The following is a 23,151-nucleotide window of genomic DNA, read 5'->3' on the forward strand; positions in this document are numbered from 1 at the left end:
CACACATAGCGATCTCGCTAGCGAGATCGCTGCTGAGTCACAAGTTTTGTGACACAACAGCGATCTCACCAGTGAGATCGCTGTGTGTGACAGGTATCAGCGACCGACCCCCCTGCCGGTATCGCTGTAGGAAACCGTTGGACATTTCTTTGGTCGCTGATCTCCCGCTGGCCAGCACGCATCGCTGCGTGTGACCGGCGGGAGCCCAGCGATCAGCTGGTAACTAATGTACACATCAGGTATCCAAGGGACGTGCGTCCCTTAGATACCCGATGTGTACGTTAGTTACCAGCTCCCTGCATCAGCGCACTGGTAACTAACGAACACAGCGACGACGTGCGCTCGGCGTCGCTGTGCTGATCGCTGGTGAAGCTGTCTGACAGCTCACCAGCGATCTTGTAGCGACTCACCAGCGATCCTGACACGTTGATATCATTGTCGGGATCGTTGGTGAGTCGCTATGTGTGACTCCAGCTTTACTGATAACATCCCCAAATGGGCTAGGAAAGAGAATTGTTTAATTGTCAATTTCCTGGTGGCCTAGGGCAGTGAAGGAGTTCATTTTAGTATAATAAGGAAATGAATTGTAATTCCCTGGTAACATACTATGGTTTTCCACAGAATAGAATGTGTTAATTGTAAAGTACCTTGTGATTTAAAGTTATAAAAAGGGGTTCAGATTATTCTCACTGGGGGTCTAAGGTAATATAGCAGCCCTTGTGGTCTAGAGTCATGAGTTAATGCTAACATCCTCTAATGGTCTAGTGAAATAAATGGGTACATGAAATTTCTCTAATGGTCTAGGGTTGTGAAGGGGTTACTGGTAACATTACCCCTGTGGTTTAGGGAAAAGAACATATTGATTATAAGTTTCCTGGTGGTCTAGGGCAGTAAAGGAGTTCATTTGAATCTACATGGTGGTCGTAAATAGATTAATCGTAATACTCAGGAGGGGTTAAAGGTAGCATCACCTGATTCTCTACAGAGTATAATGGGTTAACTGTAAAAATCCTTTATGAATTTAGGTTTTTGCAGGGTTAAATTTTATTCTCCTTGGTGTTCTAAGGTAATAAAGAGGTTGGTGTTAATGGCCCTTGTGGTCTAGAGTTGTTAAAGGGTTATTAGTTACATCCCCTAGTGGTCTATGAATGGGTAATTGTAAATTCTTTGTCCTAGGGTCATGGATGAGTTCATTTTATTCTACCTAGTAGCTTAACAGAATACCCTTGGGAAGCACCTGTACCATCCCTTGTGGTCTACAGAAAAGAATTGGTATGTGTAATTATCCTGGTGATCAAGGGTAGTGAAGGGTTACTGATAACATCCCCCTGTGGTCTAGGGAAGACAAAGTGTTCACTGTTAGGTCCCTGGTGGTCTGGGGAAGAAAAGGCATAGATTATAATAACCCAATGATCCCGGGCATTGAAGAGTTTAATAGAAACATCCCTGGTGGCCTAGAGTGGTAATGGCTGCCACCAGGGATGTGGACTTGTCATCTCACCTCAGGTCTGTCTATGGTCAGTATAGGAGTGGTCTAGCGAGTTGGACTTGTGGGGTCCCAGGCATAGATCTCCTGTGCAGCCCCTCTGATTGGTGTGACATTGCCATTCACCACCGCCTCCTCTCTGCTCTATTTCTGCTCTCTCTGCTGTGTAATGTGTTACACTCGTCAGCTCGGCTACAGCAGGGAACAACATGTTTATTCATCAAACGGTAAAAATAATTCAGCTGAACGCCGAGCTTGTAACCGAGCCAAAAATCTGATAAATTACACCCCAAACACGAAAATATGAAGTGCTACCAAGTATAAGGAGGCGATGGGAAGGAGCAGCCGCAGAAAACCCCCATTTACCTACTGTATGCCAGTATTCTACTGATGAGCCGTGTATAGAATCTCATCATGTGTGATACTGTCTGCTGAGCTGTGTATCTAATCCTATCCTGTGTGATACTGACTGCTGAGCTGTGTATCTAATCCTCTCCTGTGTGATACTGACTGCTGAGCCGTGTATCTAATCCTCTCCTGTGTGATACTATCTGCTGAGCTGTGTATCTAATTCTCTCCTGTGTGATACTGACTGCTGAGCCGTGTATCTAATCCTATCCTGTGTGATACTGACTGCTGAGCCGTGTATCTAATCCTATCCTGTGTGATAGTCTGCTGAGCCGTGCATCTAATCCTATCCTGTGTGATACTGTCTGCTGAACCATGTATCTAATCCCGTCCTGTGTGATACTGTCTGCTGAGCCGTGTATCTAATCCTATCCTGTGTGATACTGTCTGCTGAGCTGTGTATCTAATCCTATCCTGTGTGATACTATCTGCTGAGCTGTGTATCTAATTCTCTCCTGTGTGATACTGACTGCTGAGCCGTGTATCTAATCCTATCCTGTGTGATACTGACTGCTGAGCCGTGTATCTAATCCTATCCTGTGTGATAGTCTGCTGAGCCGTGCATCTAATCCTATCCTGTGTGATACTGTCTGCTGAACCATGTATCTAATCCCGTCCTGTGTGATACTGTCTGCTGAGCCGTGTATCTAATCCTATCCTGTGTGATACTGTCTGCTGAGCAGTGTATCTAATCCTATCCTGTGTGATACTGTCTGCTGAGCCGTGAATCTAATCCTATCCTGTGTGATACTGTCTGCTGAGCCGTGTATCTAATCCTATCCTGTGTGATACTGTCTGCTGAGCCGTGTATCTAATCCTATCCTGTGTGATACTGACTGCTGAGCTGTGTATCTAATCCTCTCCTGTATGATACTGACTGCTGAGCCGTGAATCTAATCCTATCCTGTGTGATACTGTCTGCTGAACCATGTATCTAATCCCGTCCTGTGTGATACTGTCTGCTGAGCCGTGTATCTAATCCTATCCTGTGTGATACTGTCTGCTGAGCAGTGTATCTAATCCTATCCTGTGTGATACTGTCTGCTGAGCTGTGAATCTAATCCTATCCTGTGTGATACTGTCTGCTGAGCCGTGTATCTAATCCTATCCTGTGTGATACTGTCTGCTGAGCCGTGTATCTAATCCTATCCTGTGTGATACTGACTGCTGAGCTGTGTATCTAATCCTCTCCTGTATGATACTGACTGCTGAGCCGTGAATCTAATCCTATCCTGTGTGATACTGTCTGCTGAACCATGTATCTAATCCCGTCCTGTGTGATACTGTCTGCTGAGCCGTGTATCTAATCCTATCCTGTGTGATACTGTCTGCTGAGCAGTGTATCTAATCCTATCCTGTGTGATAGTCTGCTGAGCCGTGAATCTAATCCTATCCTGTGTGATACTGTCTGCTGAGCCGTGTATCTAATCCTATCCTGTGTGATACTGACTGCTCAGCTGTGTATCTAATCCTATCCTGTGTGATACTGACTGCTGAGCCGTGTATCTAATCCTATCCTGTGTGATACTGACTGCTCAGCTGTGTATCTAATCCTATCCTGTGTGATACTGACTGCTGAGCCGTGTATCTATTCCTATCCTGTGTGATACTGACTGCTGAGCCGTGTATCTAATCCTATCCTGTGTGATACTGACTGCTGAGCCGTGTATCTAATCCTATCCTGTGTGATACTGCCTGCTGAGCCGTGAATCTAATCCTATCCTGTGTGATACTGCCTGCTGAGCTGTGAATCTAATCCTATCCTGTGTGATACTGCCTGCTGAGCTGTGTATCTAATCCTATCCTGTGTGATACTGCCTGCTGAGCTGTGTATCTAATCCTATCCTGTGTGATACTGACTGCTGAGCTGTGTATCTAATCCTCTCCTGTATGATACTGACTGCTGAGCCGTGAATCTAATCCTATCCTGTGTGATACTGTCTGCTGAACCATGTATCTAATCCCGTCCTGTGTGATACTGTCTGCTGAGCCGTGTATCTAATCCTATCCTGTGTGATACTGTCTGCTGAGCCGTGAATCTAATCCTACCCTGTGTGATACTGTCTGCTGAGCCGTGTATCTAATCCTATCCTGTGTGATACTGACTGCTCAGCTGTGTATCTAATCCTATCCTGTGTGATACTGACTGCTGAGCCGTGAATCTAATCCTATCCTGTGTGATACTGACTGCTGAGCCGTGTATCTAATCTTATCCTGTGTGATACTGTCTGCTGAGCCGTGTATCTAATCCTATCCTGTGTGATACTGTGTGCTGAGCCGTGAATCTAATCCTATCCTGTGTGATACTGCCTGCTGAGCTGTGTATCTAATCCTATCCTGTGTGATACTGACTGCTGAGCCGTGTATCTAATCCTATCCTGTGTGATACTGTCTGCTGAGCCGTGTATCTAATCCTATCCTGTGTGATACTGTGTGCTGAGCCTTGTATCTAATCCTATTCTGTGTGATACTGACTGCTGAGCCGTGAATCTAATCCTATCCTGTGTGATACTGACTGCTGAGCTGTGTATCTAATCCTATCCTGTGTGGTACTGTCTGCTGAGCTGTGTATCTAATCCTATCCTGTGTGATACTGCCTGCTGAGCCGTGTATCTAATCCTATCCTGTGTGATACTGACTGCTGAGCTGTGTATCTAATCCTATCCTGTGTGATACTGTGTGCTGAGCCTTGTATCTAATCCTATTCTGTGTGATACTGACTGCTGAGCCGTGTATCTAATCTTATCCTGTGTGATACTGTCTGCTGAGCCGTGTATCTAATCCTATCCTGTGTGATACTGTCTGCTGAGCCGTGTATCTAATCCTATCCTGTGTGATACTGACTGCTGAGCTGTGTATCTAATCCTATTCTGTGTGATACTGTGTGCTGAGCCTTGTATCTAATCCTATTCTGTGTGATACTGACTGCTGAGCCGTGTATCTAATCTTATCCTGTGTGATACTGTCTGCTGAGCCGTGTATCTAATCCTATCCTGTGTGATACTGTGTGCTGAGCCGTGTATCTAATCCTATCCTGTGTGATACTGACTGCTGAGCCGTGTATCTAATCCTATCCTGTGTGATACTGACTGCTGAGCTGTGTATCTAATCCTATCCTGTGTGATACTGTGTGCTGAGCTGTGTATCTAATCCTATCCTGTGTGATACTGACTGCTGAGCCGTGTATCTAATCCTATCCTGTGTGATACTGTCTGCTGAGCCGTGTATCTAATCCTATCCTGTGTGATACTGACTGCTGAGCCGTGTATCTAATCCTATCCTGTGTGATACTGTGTGCTGAGCCGTGTATCTAATCCTATCCTGTGTGATACTGACTGCTGAGCCGTGTATCTAATCTTATCCTGTGTGATACTGTCTGCTGAGCCGTGTATCTAATCCTATCCTGTGTGATACTGTGTGCTGAGCCGTGTATCTAATCCTATCCTGTGTGATACTGACTGCTGAGCCGTGTATCTAATCCTATCCTGTGTGATACTGACTGCTGAGCTGTGTATCTAATCCTATCCTGTGTGATACTGTGTGCTGAGCCGTGTATCTAATCCTATCCTGTGTGATACTGACTGCTGAGCCGTGTATCTAATCCTATCCTGTGTGATACTGTCTGCTGAGCCGTGTATCTAATCCTATCCTGTGTGATACTGTGTGCTGAGCCGTGTATCTAATCCTATCCTGTGTGATACTGTGTGCTGAGCCGTGTATCTAATCCTATCCTGTGTGATACTGACTGCTGAGCCGTGTATCTAATCCTATCCTGTGTGATACTGTGTGCTGAGCCGTGTATCTAATCCTATCCTGTGTGATACTGACTGCTGAGCCGTGTATCTAATCCTATCCTGTGTGATACTGACTGCTGAGCTGTGTATCTAATCCTATCCTGTGTGATACTGTGTGCTGAGCCGTGTATCTAATCCTATCCTGTGTGATACTGACTGCTGAGCCGTGTATCTAATCCTATCCTGTGTGATACTGTCTGCTGAGCCGTGTATCTAATCCTATCCTGTGTGATACTGACTGCTGAGCTGTGTATCTAATCCTATCCTGTGTGATACTGTGTGCTGAGCCGTGTATCTAATCCTATCCTGTGTGATACTGACTGCTGAGCCGTGTATCTAATCCTATCCTGTGTGATACTGTCTGCGATACTGTGCTCTGATCATACATATGACAGGCGTGTTCCCGCATACAGCCATGTTTGCGGGGTGTAGCGGTGAGGCAAGCGCGCGTTCTGGGGCCGTGTCACCTCGCCGCCATCCTCTTGTGCTGGCGGGGGGCTGCGCCTCCAGTGCTGTCAGCGGATTCAGTGCACTTTCTTTTAACTGTTGACAGATGTCACAGCAGAGAAAACATGTAAACAAGAACCCCCACCATCCGCTGCAGAGAGGGAGGATCGCACACAACAGCAAGCAGGCACCAGGAATGGTCATGGGCCCCCACACCTGCCACATTCCAGGATAATGGGGCCCTACAATGTCTGAGCAGTCAGCAAGACAGACACCAGTATACATGGGTCAGGAGCACATAGTTGGATTTGCTTTAGCACACAGTATCACACAGGATAGGATTAGATACACGGCTCATCAGACAGTATCACACAGGATAGGATTAGATACACAGCTCAGCAGACAGTGTCACACAGGATAGGATTAGATACAGAGCTCAGCAGTCAGTATCACACAGGATAGGATTAGATACACGGCTCATCATACAGTATCACACAGGATAGGATTAGATACACAGCTCAGCAGACAGTGTCACACAGGATAGGATTAGATACACGGCTCATCAGACAGTATCACACAGGATAGGATTAGATACACAGCTCAGCAGTCAGTATCACACAGGATAGGATTAGATACACGGCTCATCAGACAGTATCACACAGGATAGGATTAGATACACAGCTCAGCAGTCAGTATCACACAGGATAGGATTAGATACACAGCTCAGCAGTCAGTATCACACAGGATAGGATTAGATACACGGCTCAGCAGTCAGTATCACACAGCATAGGATTAGATACACGGCTCAGAAGACAGCATCACACAGGATAGGATTAGATACACGGCTCAGCAGTCAGTATCACACAGGATAGGATTAGATACACGGCTCAGCAGTCAGTATCACACAGGATAGGATTAGATACACGGCTCAGCAGTCAGTATCACACAGCATAGGATTAGATACACGGCTCAGCAGTCAGTATCACAGGATAGGATTAGATACACAGCTCAGCAGTCAGTATCACACAGGATAGGATTAGATACACGGCTCAGCAGTCAGTATCACACAGCATAGGATTAGATACACGGCTCAGAAGACAGCATCACACAGGATAGGATTAGATACACGGCTCAGCAGTCAGTATCACACAGGATAGGATTAGATACACGGCTCAGCAGTCAGTATCACACAGCATAGGATTAGATACACGGCTCAGAAGACAGCATCACACAGGATAGGATTAGATACACGGCTCAGCAGACAGTATCACACAGGATAGGATTAGATACACGGCTCAGCAGACAGTATCACACAGGATAGGATTAGCTACACAGCTCAGCAGACGGTATCACACAGGATAGGGTTAGATACACGGCTCAGCAGGCAGTATCACACAGGATAGGATTAGATACACGGCTCAGCAGGCAGTATCACACAGGATAGGATTAGATACACGGCTCAGCATTCAGTATCACACAGGATAGGAATAGATACACGGCTCAGCAGTCAGTATCACAGGATAGGATTAGATACACAGCTCAGCAGTCAGTATCACACAGGATAGGATTAGATACACGGCTCAGCAGTCAGTATCACACAGGATAGGATTAGATACACGGCTCAGCAGTCAGTATCACACAGCATAGGATTAGATACACGGCTCAGAAGACAGCATCACACAGGATAGGATTAGATACAGTCAGGCCGCATGCTGCCTCTGATCCCGGCCCTCTCCCTTCCCTCTTGGTCGGACCTGTCAAACCTCTCTATTTGCAGTACCTCATTTTGCAAAGAATTTTGAGGACTGTAAAGGGAGTAATTTTGGAGACAGTAGAAATGAGAAGATGTCACCCTGATTACTTTGCGGACGGTTTAGCACAACATCTCTCTTGACAACTTCTGTCCATAATAAGCTTTCAGGCTGACCGCAACAGCACAAAGAGGGTTAAACCCAAGCTGTGCCCCCAGGGTCCCCTAGCTGCAGGGCTGCCTCTATGGTATGGACTGTGGCACCTCTGGCACATGGCGAGCGGGCAGGCCTGCAGTCATTCCCCGTCCATAGTGCAGATCATCAGTTGCCTGTGTTGCACTGCGACTCTCATCATTCAGAGAAAATCACATGAGGCTCCTGCCACCAGAGGGTAAAGGGGGCCTGTACTGAATGGCCTCACGGATTGCAGGAGCCGATGAGAAGGGAACAGAGCTGAGCTGCAATACGAGACGCAACCTGTGGACAGAGGTGGCGCTGTTTTAGGAGTTAAGCAGCTATGTTTTTACAATTCTGTACAATCCATTTTAAAACGAGAATGTAGGGTATGTCATCTCTTGGGAAAACTTTAAATATATAGAGAGTGATATCTTAAGAGATTGCCCACATTCGGAGACAATTTTTTTACCTAGGGTATATGTATGTATTTGGGACTAAAAATTATTTTTTGCAATTGGGTTTCAATAAACATTTAGCACCGTTTGCATTCTAGAGCCTCTGTGTTACACTGTCTACTGCTGGTTGGAGAATGAGTTAACAGAGAATCTGTCAGTGAGCTCATTCTGTTGGTCCACTGGGAGAATTGCTACTTTTACCTGTTTGTTTTTCTGAGCTCCTCCCAGCTGATTTATGACTACATCAAAGATGAATGTCCAGGGAAACAAAAGAGCCTATAAAAGCAAAACGGTGCAAAATTTTTAACTAAACCCAATCGCAAAACTGATTTTTGGCTGAAAAGACATGCATTTAAGTAAAAACTCCTTTTGAGAGGGGAAATGACACATCCTGCCCCGATCAGGTTGGATCACAGGCCCGGATGGCTTACTTATGTGTGTCTGACACCGGGCGATGTTTTCCACCATCTTCCCCGCCGCCTCTCCAGACTGGCACTGGCGCAGCGCTCAGAACCCAGCAAGTTACAGGCTTCATGTCCAACATAGTTTAACATTGTTCAGACAGACGGAGAATTAACCTGTCACTCCGCTCGGCTGCCTTCCAAAGCCGGCGGACACTTATCTAAATGATCAGTTATCCTTGAGAGGGAGATACTTTCAGCTTTGTTGCCTGGCGTATCGCTCTCCATCACGGCGTGAGCCGGCGCGGCTTCCAATCACGGCTGTTTTAAATAGTATTATTTCCTAAGCGCTTATGCTTGGCCGAAAGTGAGAGTGAAGTAGAGGGATAAAGGGAGGGGAGGCGAGGAGGGGGGTCCATAGAGAACTGTTATTTCAGGCCCTTCTCCTCCATGCCTCCTCTCCTTCTCCTTGGCTTTAATTACAGCCTTTCTGCGGGAGTCCGGTGGGCTAGAGACGGTGAAGCGATCAGTTCTTGAAACCTGTCATTTCAGCCTCTTCAAAAAAAGAGGAATCTACACATTTTCACCACAAGGTGCGAAGTGGTCTGTCTTTGCCCCCAGCGGGGTAGTAATGACACACACACTTTGCTGCAAGCTGAGAGTGAATGAAGTCCGTCTGCAGTTCTGCTGTCACGGGCCTCATTAATGGTGTCATTTGACAGCAATTTGGGCTTCATGTATCCTTGTCTTTATTATTTTTTTTCTCTATTTTTTTTTCTCTCTCTCTCTGGCTGGGAAAACCCCCCCATCTGACTAGGTATCTACGAGACGCCAGCAGGAACCATACTGCACCACGCTCACTTAGACATCGAGACGTTCACCATGGACCGCGAGGTGCGGAAGATCAAGCAGGGGCTGTCGCTGAGGTTCTCCGAGCAGGTCTACAATGGTAGGTGACCCGTGCCTCTCCCGTGTTACTGACGTGTCGATAGAGTGATAACATGGTAGAACATCGCCACTTGTCATTTCTACACACACCAGCAATGCGGACGATGGGGCTTAAAGGAGAGCTGCACACCAAGCTCAACGTGAGTGAAGATGCACATACAAGACGACCTAAAACGTCACAATGATAAATATCATAATATTACTATAATGGTTGGAGATCTGGTTGGTAAACTGAGAAATGCATTGCCATAGAGAAACAAATATTCTGTCTGCAGCCACCACTAGGGGGAGCTCCCTGTATACAGAGATACATGATAAGATTCTCTCTGCAGACACCGCTAGTAGGAGCTCCCTGTATACAGATATATATGACATTCTGTCTGCTTCCACCAATAGGGGAGCTTATTATATACATAGATGCATGATAAGATCCTGTCTTCACCCACCACTTTGGGGAGCTCCCTGTATACAGAGATACATAAGATTCTGTCTGTACCCACCACTAGGGGGAACTTCCTGTATACAGAGATATATAACATTCTGTCTGTTTGTCCTGCGCATTGTTTGGAATCTTAAGGGTTACTAGACCTGATCTTGTCTGAGTTCAAAGGTATTCTGGATAGCCACAATTTCTAATTTAAAAAAAACTCCTGGAAACACCAAAGGTAATTACATCATGTTATTTCATATTAAAATAATGTCTACCAGCAGTCACCAATAGAGGGAGTTCCCTGTATACAGAGATCAATGATAAGGTTCTGTCTGCAGCCACCACTAGGGGGAGGTCCCTGTATACAGAGATACATGATAAGATTCTGTCTGCAGTCACCACTAGAAGGAGATCCCTGTGTACAGAGATACATGACAAGATTCTGTCTGCAGCCACCACTAGGGGGAGCTCCCTGTATACAGAGATCAATGATAAGGTTCTGTCTGCAGCCACCACTAGGGGGAGCTCCCTGTATACAGAGATACATGATAAGGTTCTGTCTGCAGCCACCACTAGGGGGAGTTCCCTGTATACAGAGATACATGATAAGCTTCTGTCTGCAGCCACCACTAGGGGGAGCTCCCTGTATATAGAGATACATAAGATGCTGTCTGCAGCCACCACTAGGGGGAGCTCCCTGTATATAGAGATACATAAGATCCTGTCTGCAGCTACCACTAGGGGGAGCTCCCTGTATATAGAGATACATGATAAGATCCTGTCTGCAGCCACCACTAGGGGGAGCTCCCTGTATACAGAGATACATGATAAGATCCTGTCTGCAGCCACCACTAGGGAGAGCTCAGCGCTGCTCAAGGTGTGCAGAGCGGCAGTGGAGAAAATCTCTCTTAGCTGAAGACTTCATCCACTATAAGTTCATGCTCAAAACCTATAACTCTGCCCTTCATCCGGCCAAACAATCCTACTTCACCATCCTCATTACCTCACTATCCAACAACCCAAAACGACTTTTTGAAACCTTAAACTCCCTCCTGAAACCTAAAGTACAGGCTCCCATCACCAACCTCAGCGGTGAGGATCTGGCCACTTATTTCCTAGAAAAAATCCACCACATCCATCAGGATATCTCAGCCCAATCTCCTCAGTGCTTGGATCCCCTTCCCTGCCGCACCTCAAGCTCACTAGACATCTTTGAGCCTGTTTCAGAAGAAGAAGTTTCCAAGCTCCTCGCCTCTGCTCGGCCTACAACCTGCAGCAGTGACCCCATTCCTTCACATCTCCTGCAGTCTCTATCACCAGTGGCCACCACTCACCAGACTAAAATATTTAACCTCTCTCTTTCTTCAGGTATATTTCCCTCCTCATTTAAACATGCCATCATAACCCCGTTACTTAAAAAGCCATCCCTGGACCAGAACTGCACTGCTAACTACAGACCTGTCTCTAACCTTCCCTTCATCTCTAAACTCCTGGAACACTTGGTCCACTCTCGTCTAATCCGCTATCTCTCGGAACTCTCTTCTCGACCCCTTACAATCCGGTTTCTGTTATTTACACTCCACTGAAACTGCCCTCACTAAAGTCTCTAATGATCTAATAACAGCTAAATCGAAAGGTCATTGCTCCCTGCTGATTCTCCTGGATCTCTCTGCCGCATTTGACACTGTGGACCACCAGCTCATCCTCACTATGCTCCGCTCTATAAACCTCAAGGACACAGCCCTCTCCTGGTTCTCCTACCTCTCTGACCGCTCCTTCACTGTATCTTTTGCCGGCTCCTCTTCCTCTCCTCGTCCCCTTACTATCGGGGTCCCGCAGGGCTCAGTCCTAGGCCCCCTCCTCTTCTCTCTATACACTGCCCCTATTGGACAAACAATCAGCAGATTTGGGTTCCAGTATCATCTCTATGCTGATGACACCCAATTATATACTTCTTCCCCTGACATCACCCCTACCCTAATTCAAAATGCCAAGGATTGTCTGTCTGCTGCCTCTAACATCATGTCCTCCCTCTATCTGAAAATAAATCTCTCCAAAACTGAACTTCTTGTGTTTCTCCCCTCTACTAACCTCACTCTAACATCGAAATAACCCTGGAGAGTTCAACCATAACTCCCAAGCAGCATGCCCGCTGTCTTGGGGTCATATTTGACACCGAACTTTCCTTTACTCCCTATATCGGATCACTCACTCGCTCTTGTCACCTGCATCTTAAAAACCTCTCCAGAATCCGACCTTTTCTCACCTTTGAAACTGCTAAGACTCTTACTGTCGCTGTTATTCATTCTCGTCTGGACTACTGCAACTCTCTTCTGATCGGTCTCCCTCTTACCAAACTTTCTCCTCTCCAATCCATCTTGAATGCGTCAGCCAAGGTCATATTTCTGTCAAGCCGCTTCACCAATGCCTCCACCTTGCGCTAGTCATTACACTGGCTACCTATTCGCTACAGGGTCCAGTATAAACTCATCTCTCTCACCCACAAAGCTCTCCACAGTTCTGCACCGCCTTATATCTCCTCTCTCATCTCTCTATCGCCCTACACGTGCCCTCCGTTCTACAAATGACCTAACACTAACATCTCCCGTAATCCGAACCTCGCACCTCCGTCTCCAAGACTTCTCTCGTGCTGTGCCAGCTCTCTGGAATGCACTTCCCCAGACGATCAGACTGATACCTAGCCCCGACCTATTCAAGCGCGCTTTGAAAACCCATCTCTTCAAACAAGCCTACCGCATCAACTACTCAGTAAACTAACTTTGCCCTGTTCCCTCCTTCCAAATATTATTCTGAATCTGCACCCTACTATTCACCTGTCTCCACACCCTCCATGCACACGATAACTGCACTTGATACTTTACTATTGCACTTAATTACACGGACTTATGACCGGATCATGCAGCTTTATATGAAAATCCCTATTTATTATAATTGCCAGACCTGAAATAACAAGCACTTTTCACTTACTATGTCCCCCCATTAACTTGTAGATTGTAAGCTTGCGAGCAGGGACATCACTCCTAATGTCACTGTTTAAATTGCCTTAACTTGTATTGAATTTATTGTCTGTACATGCTTAATTGTAAAGTGCTGCGGAATATGTTGGCGCTATATAAATAATTATTATTATTATTATAGCTCCCTGTATACAAAGATACATGATAAGATCCTGTCTGCAGCCACCACTAGGGGGAGCTCCCTGTATACAGAGATACATGATAAGATCCTGTCTGCAGCCACCACTAGGGAGAACTTCCTGTAAACAGAGATACATGACAAGATTCTGTCTGCAGCCACCACTAGGGGGAGCTCCCTGTATACAGAGATCAATGATAAGGTTCGGTCTGCAGCCACCACTAGGGGGAGCTCCCTGTATACAGAGATGCATAAGATTCTGTCTGCAGCCACCACTAGGGGGAGCTCCCTGTATATAGAGATACATGATAAGCTCCTGTCTGCAGTCACCACTAGGGAGAGCTCTCTGTATACAGAGATACATGACACGATTCTGTCTGCAGCCACCACTAGGGGGAGCTCCCTGTATACAGAGATACATAATAAGCTTCTGTCTGCAGCCACCACTAGGGGGAGCTCCCTGTATATAGAGATACATGATAAGCTCCTGCCTGCAGTCACCACTAGGGAGAGCTCTCTGTATACAGAGATACATGACAAGATTCTGTCTGCAGCCACCACTAGGGGGAGCTCCCTGTATACAGAGATACATAATAAGCTTCTGTCTGCAGCCACCACTAGGGGGAGCTCCCTGTATATAGAGATACATGATAAGATCCTGTCTGCAGCCACCACTAGGGAGAGCTCCCTGTATACAGAGATACATGACAAGATTCTGTCTGCAGCCACCACTAGGGGGAGCTCCCTGTATACAGAGATCAATGATAAGGTTCGGTCTGCAGCCACCACTAGGGGGAGCTCCCTGTATACAGAGATGCATAAGATTCTGTCTGCAGCCACCACTAGGGGGAGCTCCCTGTATACAGAGATACATGATAAGCTTCTGTCTGCAGCCACCACTAGGGGGAGCTCCCTGTATACAAAAATACATAAGATTATGTCTGCAACCACAACTAGGGAGAGCTCCCTGTATACAGAGATCAATGATAAGGTTCTGTCTGCAGCCATCACTGGGGGAAACTCCCTGTATACAGAGATGCATGATAAGGTTCTGTCTGCAGCCACCACTAGTTGGAGCTCCCTTTATACAGAGATTCATAAGATTCTGTCTGCAGCCACCACTAGGGGGAGCGCCCTTTATATAGCGATACATGATAAGCTTCTGTCTGCAGCCACCACTAGGGGGAGGTCCCTGTATACAGAGATACATAAGATTCTGTCTGCAGCCACCACTAGGGGAAGCTCCCTTTATACAGAGATACATGATAAGCTTCTGTTTGCAGCCACCACTAGGGGGAGCTCCCTGTATATAGAGATACATGATAAGATCCTGTCTGCAGCCACCGCTAGGGGGAGCTCCCTGTATACAGAGATACAAGACAACATTCTATCTGCATCCACCATTAGAGGCCGCTCCATGCATATAGAGATACATGTGAATGTACCTTCAGTATGTTGATGTTTTCATGGCAACCCCCTGAGCAGGCACAATAGTCACATGATCACAGCAATGTGGTGGTTTGAAGGAGAAAAAATAATCAACACTGGATTTTGTTTATTCTTTTTATTTATTTCACTCAATATTGTCAAAATTAATAAATCAAGTGAAAATAAATGAGAAGGCAGATTGGTCAGATATGAATTGACGTTCATAGACAAGTCACACAGGATTAGATAAACATAGCTGCTTTCTCCAAAAAAAGCAGCTGAGTCTATTTCACTTCAGTGAATCTGAAATACCCAGGGTCAGACGTGACGCTCCTTGAAGTAAGCCGCCATGTTTTAAAAAAAAAAAAAAATACTGTACAGAACCTTTAAATAAAAAAAACCTCCTGGTATGTACAAAATCATATGGCCCTCCTCTGCTGTCAAATTAACTGTCCTTTTTTAGGACTATACATTATGGCCGCCACTAGGCGTAATTACTCAAATGGCTGAGTGGCAGCCATTATCCAGTGGAACTACAGGTGACAACCCATGAGAGCTTGAATTTTGGCCATATAGGTTGCCAAGAAAGGTGGAGATGCCTTATTAAAGAAGCACTATCATCAAAGTTTTTATCCTTTCAGTATACTGCAATCATCATATTATATAGCATGGTGTACTTACAATTGCTCATTTTTCCTTTCTACCCAGCTAATTCTTGTCTTTTCTCTGCTCTATGTAGAAACAGGAAGTCTCTTGTGCTTGCAGAAATCATTCTCCTCTTCAAGTCCTGACCCAGCTGCTCTCTTCTCCCCTCCACCAGGGACTTTTGCAGTGACTGATTCATACAGGGAAAATTGACCTCCTGTTTCTACATAGAGCTGAGAAGGATTCAGCTAGTCAGTTATTAATCTCGTGATGTCATAATTCTTCTGGTTTCCATTAGGTCTAATTGGGTAGAAAGTCAAAATTAGCAATTTTAAGTACACAGTGCTAGGACTGAAATATATTAATAGGATACAAATTTTGATGGGAGGAGCAGTGCTTCTTTAAGGCCTTTTTCCTATTACAAAAAAGAAGGCCCTTTACTGTTAATGTCTCAGTTGCCCGGTTAGTTGATGACGTGTGCATAGCCCAGGGGAACGGCCAGAGACTTAGGGACAGATGTGCTCTGGTATTCCTTTCCCGGGAGGAAAGTTGAAGTCCTTTCTTCTGCCTGTGACTAATGTTACCTTCGGAGAATGCTATGGAAGGTGAGCTCACCTGAGCCGGCTCCCAGCGCACACGTCCATATGGTCTCTGATTCCTGACCCTGATAAGGCGCGGGGTCAGGCCGCAGCCTGGCGTCTTTCATGCAGGGACTAGTTATCCTGTGCAGCCCCAACCCTGCCTATAGATCTCTGCTTTTCTAGGATTACCATCCAAACGTTTCAAGTCACCGCCGCGTTTCCTTCTGCGGTTTAAGGACGTCGATAATTAGAGCACACAGCGCAGCGATGCATGAAAGACGGGAAGTTATCAGGAGTGATCTCCAGCAAATAACCCGTCACTCACATTTCATGTTAAAAAACCCCCCACAATCCCTCGATTTACATAAAGTTAGTAAATTATTGGTATAATTCCCAAAATCTGGCGTGCCATGCTGGACTAGTGAGCTTTCTGGACCGTCGGATCTGATTTGTTACTCTACACAGATGAGATGGCAAAATGCTGGTAGTGCTTAGTACATCATATTGTATGAATAGACCACTAGGCTACATGGGCAAATACCCAATTTTCCAGGCTGCCTGCTCTGTCATCTTAGTGTCTGTAGCCTCTCTGTCCTGATCAATCCCCTTGTCTCATTTCTGCAGGTTTCTGGTACAGTCCTGAATGCGAGTTCGTCCGCACCTGTATCTCCAAATCCCAGGAGCAGGTGGAAGGCAAAGTGCAGGTATCTGTCCTGAAGGGGCAAGTTTACGTGCTGGGCCGTGAGTCACCGCAGTCACTGTATAACGAGGAGTTGGTCAGGTAAGACCCCTTCTGAAATTGTCTGGGTGCTACCATCACTTCTGACCATTGCCTCATTACATTGCAGGAAGATGCAGTATAGAAAACACCCAGATTTGCAGTCATTATCCTTTCTGCATCCACTCCTCTTAATACCATCTGGGGGGCTCTATACTACATAAGTGTCAATCTGTGTAGTCTGACCCTGCCCCATGACATGTATTGTGATGTTGGGGTTGTGCCTTGACAACACAAGAGCACAACCACATATTGAGGCTGCCAAGAACCACGCTGTCATGTGGTCAGTACAATATTCAAGCTGATAATGTTAATGCCTGCACAATTTTGCAAATAAACTGCAGTTTTACCTCTAAAGTAGCGTGGCCGTTACCAAATTACAAAAGGCAGTTTTGGCGCAATAGGATCGGATGGTGCATAGAGCCAAGGAAGGCAACATTGTGGCTACCAAGTCAGCCATGACACCACCACCAATCTATCCCCGAGGGCCTTATTATCGCGGCATAGGCCTGCCAAGAGTAAGAGCAGCACTACCTGTATTTATTTTACCTGAGCGGAGGCCAGAGCTCTCATTATCTCCTCCGTACCCCGTCCCTCCTCCCATCCATTTCCAAATCAGTGGCTTCTCCATCTAAATCCAGCCCCTCTCATTATGTCACTTTCGCTCTCTCTCGGGGAGATTAGATGAATAAAGTGAAAAGAGGAGAAAAAAAATACCAACAACTCGCTAAAGCGAGCGCGATCAGTAGAGAGCCGGCTTTTATACTCGCTGCGGCTCCAACCATTTTGCCTTTCTTCTTCTTGACTTTTGCATCTTTGCTTTGAAAGCTTTTGAATGACAGCGTAACGGGATGCAGGGGGAACGAGCGCGCCGCTGCAACCAGCGCCGGGTGGAAATGCCTCCGCTCAGTGGGTATAAAGTAATGTAATTATAGAGCAGGGCACAGTCACTTCAATGAGCAAAAATAAAAGGCGACGCTTTTCTTCTGTGTCTTTCCTTCATACTTTACTTTCACGTCAGGGGAGGTAAAATCGTTTTGGGAGCGTTTTTTTTTTTTTTTTTGTGGTAATTTCTACGATGGGGGTAGGAGCAGTGCTGGCAGGGCACGCCGGCGGTTTGCTTTTACAATTCCCATGTTTCAATCTCCCCGTAATTGTAAGTTTGATATTAACAGCGAGAGAGAATCGAGTAGGGAGCGGTAGGGACATAGAGATGGGAAAAGAGGGGGCAGGGGGCATCATAAAGGACCTTACTTTTATATATGGATGTCATTGTTATCCGACTTTCCCAGAATTTTGACTAGCCAGCTTTGTAGTGATCAACCTCTGCCCCTACGTCAGTCAATTGCAGACCCGACAACCTAGGGTCAATTGCAGACCTGACTACCAAGGGTCTAGGAAAGCTGGATAACAACCCACTACCATCCTGTACTGACACTCCTCTTTCCCTCCGCAGCATGGACAAGCAGGGAGATTACGAGCCCTGTGACGCGTCTGGATTCATCAGGATTAATGCTGTCAGGTGAGACCCTTTCATTTTTTGGAGGAGGGGTGTATGTGTGCTGCCAATTAAAGCGTGATCACTGGTTGCTAGGCAACAAGGATATGGTAAGAGTCTGCATGTTATGGTGATAGCGTGAAGTGGTCACCCACGGCAACCAATCAGGTTCAGGCTTACACTCTTCTGACCCAGGTTAGTAGTTGTCACTAGAGTTGAGCGACTTTGGTCGGATCGGGTTTCGTGAAACCCGAATGAAACAAAATAAGTTTCAGATGAAACTCGTCCGACTAGAGCAAAAAAAGTCGGAGTTTCGTCCGACTTTTATTTCCCATTGACTTGCATTGGGGTCGGGTTTCGGATGAAACTCCGACTTTGTTTTGCTCTAGTCGGACGAGTTTCATCTGAAACTTATTTTGTTTCATTCGGGTTTCACGAAACCCGATCCGACCAAAGTCGCTCAACTCTAGTTGTCACTGGTTGCTATGAATGACATCTCCAGGTATTTCTTATCAATCACCGCAGCCATGCCAACACTTTCCATAGCTCCTTTATAAAATACTGCCTCGTCTCCTCCATACTAGATCCCTTCTTCAGATTTATTCTATTTTAAACACATTGGGTTTCACTTATAAAACTCATGTACTAGGCCTCGTCTCTCATAGCGACCAGTCAGAGTGCAGCTGTCATTTCCTGCCTTGCTCTGGAAAATGTTACCTGCGCTGTGATTGGTTGCTGTGGGAGCCGACACCTGCTATTATTTGGGTTGGTTATTTAACAGGCCTTAGTAATCAATCACAGTGGAGGTTTCATTTTTACAGAGCAAGATGAGAAATGAAAGCTGCAATCTGATTGGTTTCTAGTGGAGATGAGGCCCATTAGATGGTTTTCCTAAATGTAGTCCAATATATGTGAAGACGAGAATTAAGCTGTAAAGCCGAGGGTTTTATGATGAAGGGGGGGGTCCAGTAATCATGATATTGAAGGAAACAAGTTAATCAAGTGCTGAAAGTAAGCAAAGTTACCCATTGGTGTCTACAAAAATCACACAGCGCTGACCACAATCAAACTTACAGCGTCTTTTTAATAGTCTTTTATAATGTGCCCTCCAAGCGGAGGTGAATGGATCCAAACAGTATATGTGCTTTATGGAGATAGTACTGGGCCTCACTTTTTAATCACTGAATTCAGGTTTCTCGTCTGGTCTCGTTGCCCACCGGTGTGTAACATTCGGCCCCGTTGCCCACGTGTGTGCAACATCCGGCCCCGTTGCCCACCGGTGTGTAACATTCGGCCCCGTTGCCCACCGGTGTATAACATCCGGCCCCGTTGCCCACCGGTGTGTAACATCCGGCCCCATTGCCCACCGGTGTGTAACATTCGGCCCCGTTGCCCACGTGTGTGCAACATCTGGCCTCGTTGCCCACCGGTGTGTAACATCCGGCCCCATTGTCCCTGATGTATAATCTCAGCCTCCCACTCTGTATACCGTCCCGCCTATTATACCTATTACAGTATTTGTAGCTATATACATGTAAAAAAAATTATATACACTATAGCCATATATTATTATATACTCAGTCTTTTCCTAATGACAATATTATTACTGGTGGAACCTCTTGAATTTTTGATTGAACCTGCACAACATAGCACCATATGGCGTCATTTATATGAAAACTTTAAAAAAAATTATGCTGCAGAGCGGTAAAAAAGAAAAACGGAAATTATTTTGATCCTTCAGTTATCTTGCATGTTCTGGACATTGATGTAGAACCTGTAGTCCAATATAATCATTATGTAACATACATAAAATAGCCCAGGGATCACACAGTACTGTGCATAAGCTTTAGGCAGGTGTGGAGTAAATGCTGTAGAGAAAGAAGCGTCAAAATATAGAAGTGTTAAGGCCCCGTCACACATAGCGATCTCGCTAGCGAGATCGCTGCTGAGTCACAAGTTTTGTGACACAACAGCGATCTCACCAGCGAGACCGCTGTGTGTGACAGCGATCAGCGACCGGCCCCCCTGCCGGTATCGCTGATCGCTACAAGAAACCTCTGGACATTTCTTTCGTCGCTGATCTCCCGCTGGCCAGCACGCATCGCTGCGTGTGACAGGCGTGAGACCAGCGATCAGCTGGTAACTAACGTACACATCAGGTATCCAAGGGATGTGCGTCCCTTAGATACCCGATGTGTACGTTAGTTACCAGCGCGCTGATGCAGGGAGCTGGTAACTAACGTACACATCGGGTTTCTAAGGGACGCACGTCCCTTGGATACCCGATGTGTACGTTAGTTACCAGCTCCCTGCATCAGCACGTTGGTAACTAACGAACACAGCGACGCCGCGCGCTCAGCGTCGCTGTGCTGATCGCTGGTGAAGCTGTCTGTGTGACAGCTCACCAGCAATCACATAGCGACTTACCAGCGATCCTGACACGATGATATCGTTGTCGGGATCGCTGGTAAGTCGCTATGTGTGACTCCAGCATTAGGGTCCCGTTTTACTTAGCGAAGCACCAGCGATCCCGACAACGATGCGACCTGCTAGGGAAAGCTGGTGCGTCGCTAAATGATCGCTAGTAAGCTGCCAAACAGGCAGATCTCTTCAGCGACGCAGCAATGATACAGCGATCAAACACAGCGATGCGCGCTGGCCTGCGGGTTGCCTACGACGAAAAAATGGCCCAGGCATTCCTGCACGATCAGCGATATCCAGCAGGGGGGCCGGTCACTGCTGCGTGTCACATGTAGCGAGATCGCTGTTGCGTCACAAATCGGTGCCGCATTAGCGATCTCGCTATGTGAGATGGGGCCTTTACAATAAACTATTAAACAATTAACAAAATGCAAAATGACTGAACAAAAGAGAAATGTAAATCCCATCAGTATCTGGTGACCGCCGTTGCCTCCATCATCGGTATCTGATGACCGTCGTCGCCTCCATCATCAGTATCTGTTAACCGTCGTCGCCTTCATCATCAGTGTCTCGTGACCGCCATCGCCTCCATCACTTCCTCTCATCACTTGCACACAGGTTATGAAGGAACTCACCAGGAGGTTGTGCTAAACATCTTGGAGGACTCATCCCCGAATTTCTGTGTATAAGGCTTGTTCAGATCCTTCTGTCTCTTCATGTGATCCCAGACTGACTGGATCATGTGAGATCAGGAATCTGTGGGCGGTTATCACTTCCAAGACTCCTCTTTATTAATGACATTGGTTGGATATTGTGGTTGTTGACTGGCTGAGGAATAAATTTGGAACCATTCTGATGCCTCCCTGTTGGTATTACATGATGGGGAAAGTATCTGCTGGGATTTCTCAACATTCAGGACCCCATTAAATCCTAACCAAATGCCTGTTTGCTGAAAGCTAGCCCTAGACTTTTAGGACCCTCCTGATAATGCAGCAGATGAAAGACTTAATAAAGATCTCAAGCAGCGACAAATTTCCTTGGCCGACCACTATGGCTACAGGTCCTCAACATTTTCCAATTCTTGGTGCTTGAACAGCATGTCATGGAACCCCAGTCTGTTTGCCTGGGAGAGACCTTGCTGATGCAGTGTAACTACCTGTTTGGTAAAATTGTTTATTCATACACACGACTATAATTCTACAAGAAGAAATGATGACGGCGACGGGTGGTCACCAGATACTGATGGGATTTGCCGCTCTCTTCTTTTCATTCACTTTGCATTTTGTTAATTGATAAAATAAACTATTAACAATTCTTCTATTTCTGAAAGCTTCTTACTCTGCAGCATTTTTTTTTCTAGACCTGCCTAAAACTTTTGCACCTAGTACTGTAGGTCTGAATGACCACGCTGATGGGGTTAACCCTCAGTCCGGTCCTGTTTTGGTTCTTACAGGGTCCCCGCAGTATTTACATAAAAGGCTTTCTCTCCGTTAATTGCCAGTGATCTGTATTCACCTTTGTGTCCTCCAAGGCGTTTTGGAATAATAGCCCCCTCCCCATACAATTCATGCATCCATAATAAAGAGCTTACCTGACTTATTAACAAATAAAATTGACCTTGTAACTCGTTGCCATTGATTTACATGAATGACATCGACCTTTCGCTAATTTACTTTTTCCCTCCCCCACCTTTGTTTTCTTCTCTTCGGTTTCTACAGATTAAAAGAATATCACCGATTAGGGAAGAAGGTCACAGCTCCTGCGAAATAAGAAAAGGAAAAAAAAAAAAGAAAACGAACAAAGCCTCGGCGATAGAAGAGGAGAGCGGCGGCTGCCTGCGTCTTATCCTCATCCCGTCTCTCCTTCCTTACATTGATTTGTTGCCGTGATCAATGAAGATGTTTAGCGCAGTAAATCGCAGGTTAGATGAGTCTACAAGCAGCAATTACCAGGAGGTTGTGCGGGACGGAAGGGGTTAACAACGCTGATATTAAAGGAAATCATTTCTGTAGACTTAATTAAAAATAAATAAAAGCTGTGTATTCAGTGAGATTGTGAGCGATTGCGGCGGCGGTCTGTTACTGACGGGTAATGGGCTGTGCAGAAGAGTACAGCACAAAGCTGCGGTGTATTAATAGAGTAAAGGAACACGTGGATTTCAAGCAGAGGTACATGACACATAGATAAAGTAGCAGAATAGTGAGTGCAGCTCCGGAGTATAATACAGGATGTACCTCATGATCAGTACAGGATCAGTAATGTAATGTATGTACACAGCGACTGCACCAGCAGAATAGTGAGTGCAGCTCTGGAGTATAAGGCTGTGTGCACACGCTGCGGATTTTGC

General features: G+C 46.0%; 1 protein-coding gene across 2 annotated transcripts in view; it reads left to right on the top strand.

Moving 5' to 3' along the window:
• The window catches only part of ASS1 (argininosuccinate synthase 1), a 72,275-nt gene extending 49,421 nt beyond the window's left edge, over positions 1-22,854 (top strand). For both annotated transcript variants that reach the window (XM_073555925.1, XM_073555926.1), the window contains exons 13-16: positions 9,737-9,868; positions 16,732-16,888; positions 18,342-18,407; positions 22,523-22,854. In XM_073555925.1, coding sequence (XP_073412026.1) covers positions 9,737-9,868; positions 16,732-16,888; positions 18,342-18,407; positions 22,523-22,574 — 407 coding nt within the window. In that variant the 3' untranslated portion in view covers positions 22,575-22,854. The remainder of the gene's footprint in view (positions 1-9,736; positions 9,869-16,731; positions 16,889-18,341; positions 18,408-22,522) is intronic.
• Positions 22,855-23,151: the final 297 nt, after the last annotated feature.

This window comes from Dendrobates tinctorius, unplaced genomic scaffold (assembly GCF_039654945.1).
Source record: "Dendrobates tinctorius isolate UK_male_01 unplaced genomic scaffold, ASM3965494v1 ptg000231l, whole genome shotgun sequence".
Classification (NCBI taxonomy): domain Eukaryota; kingdom Metazoa; phylum Chordata; class Amphibia; order Anura; family Dendrobatidae; genus Dendrobates; species Dendrobates tinctorius.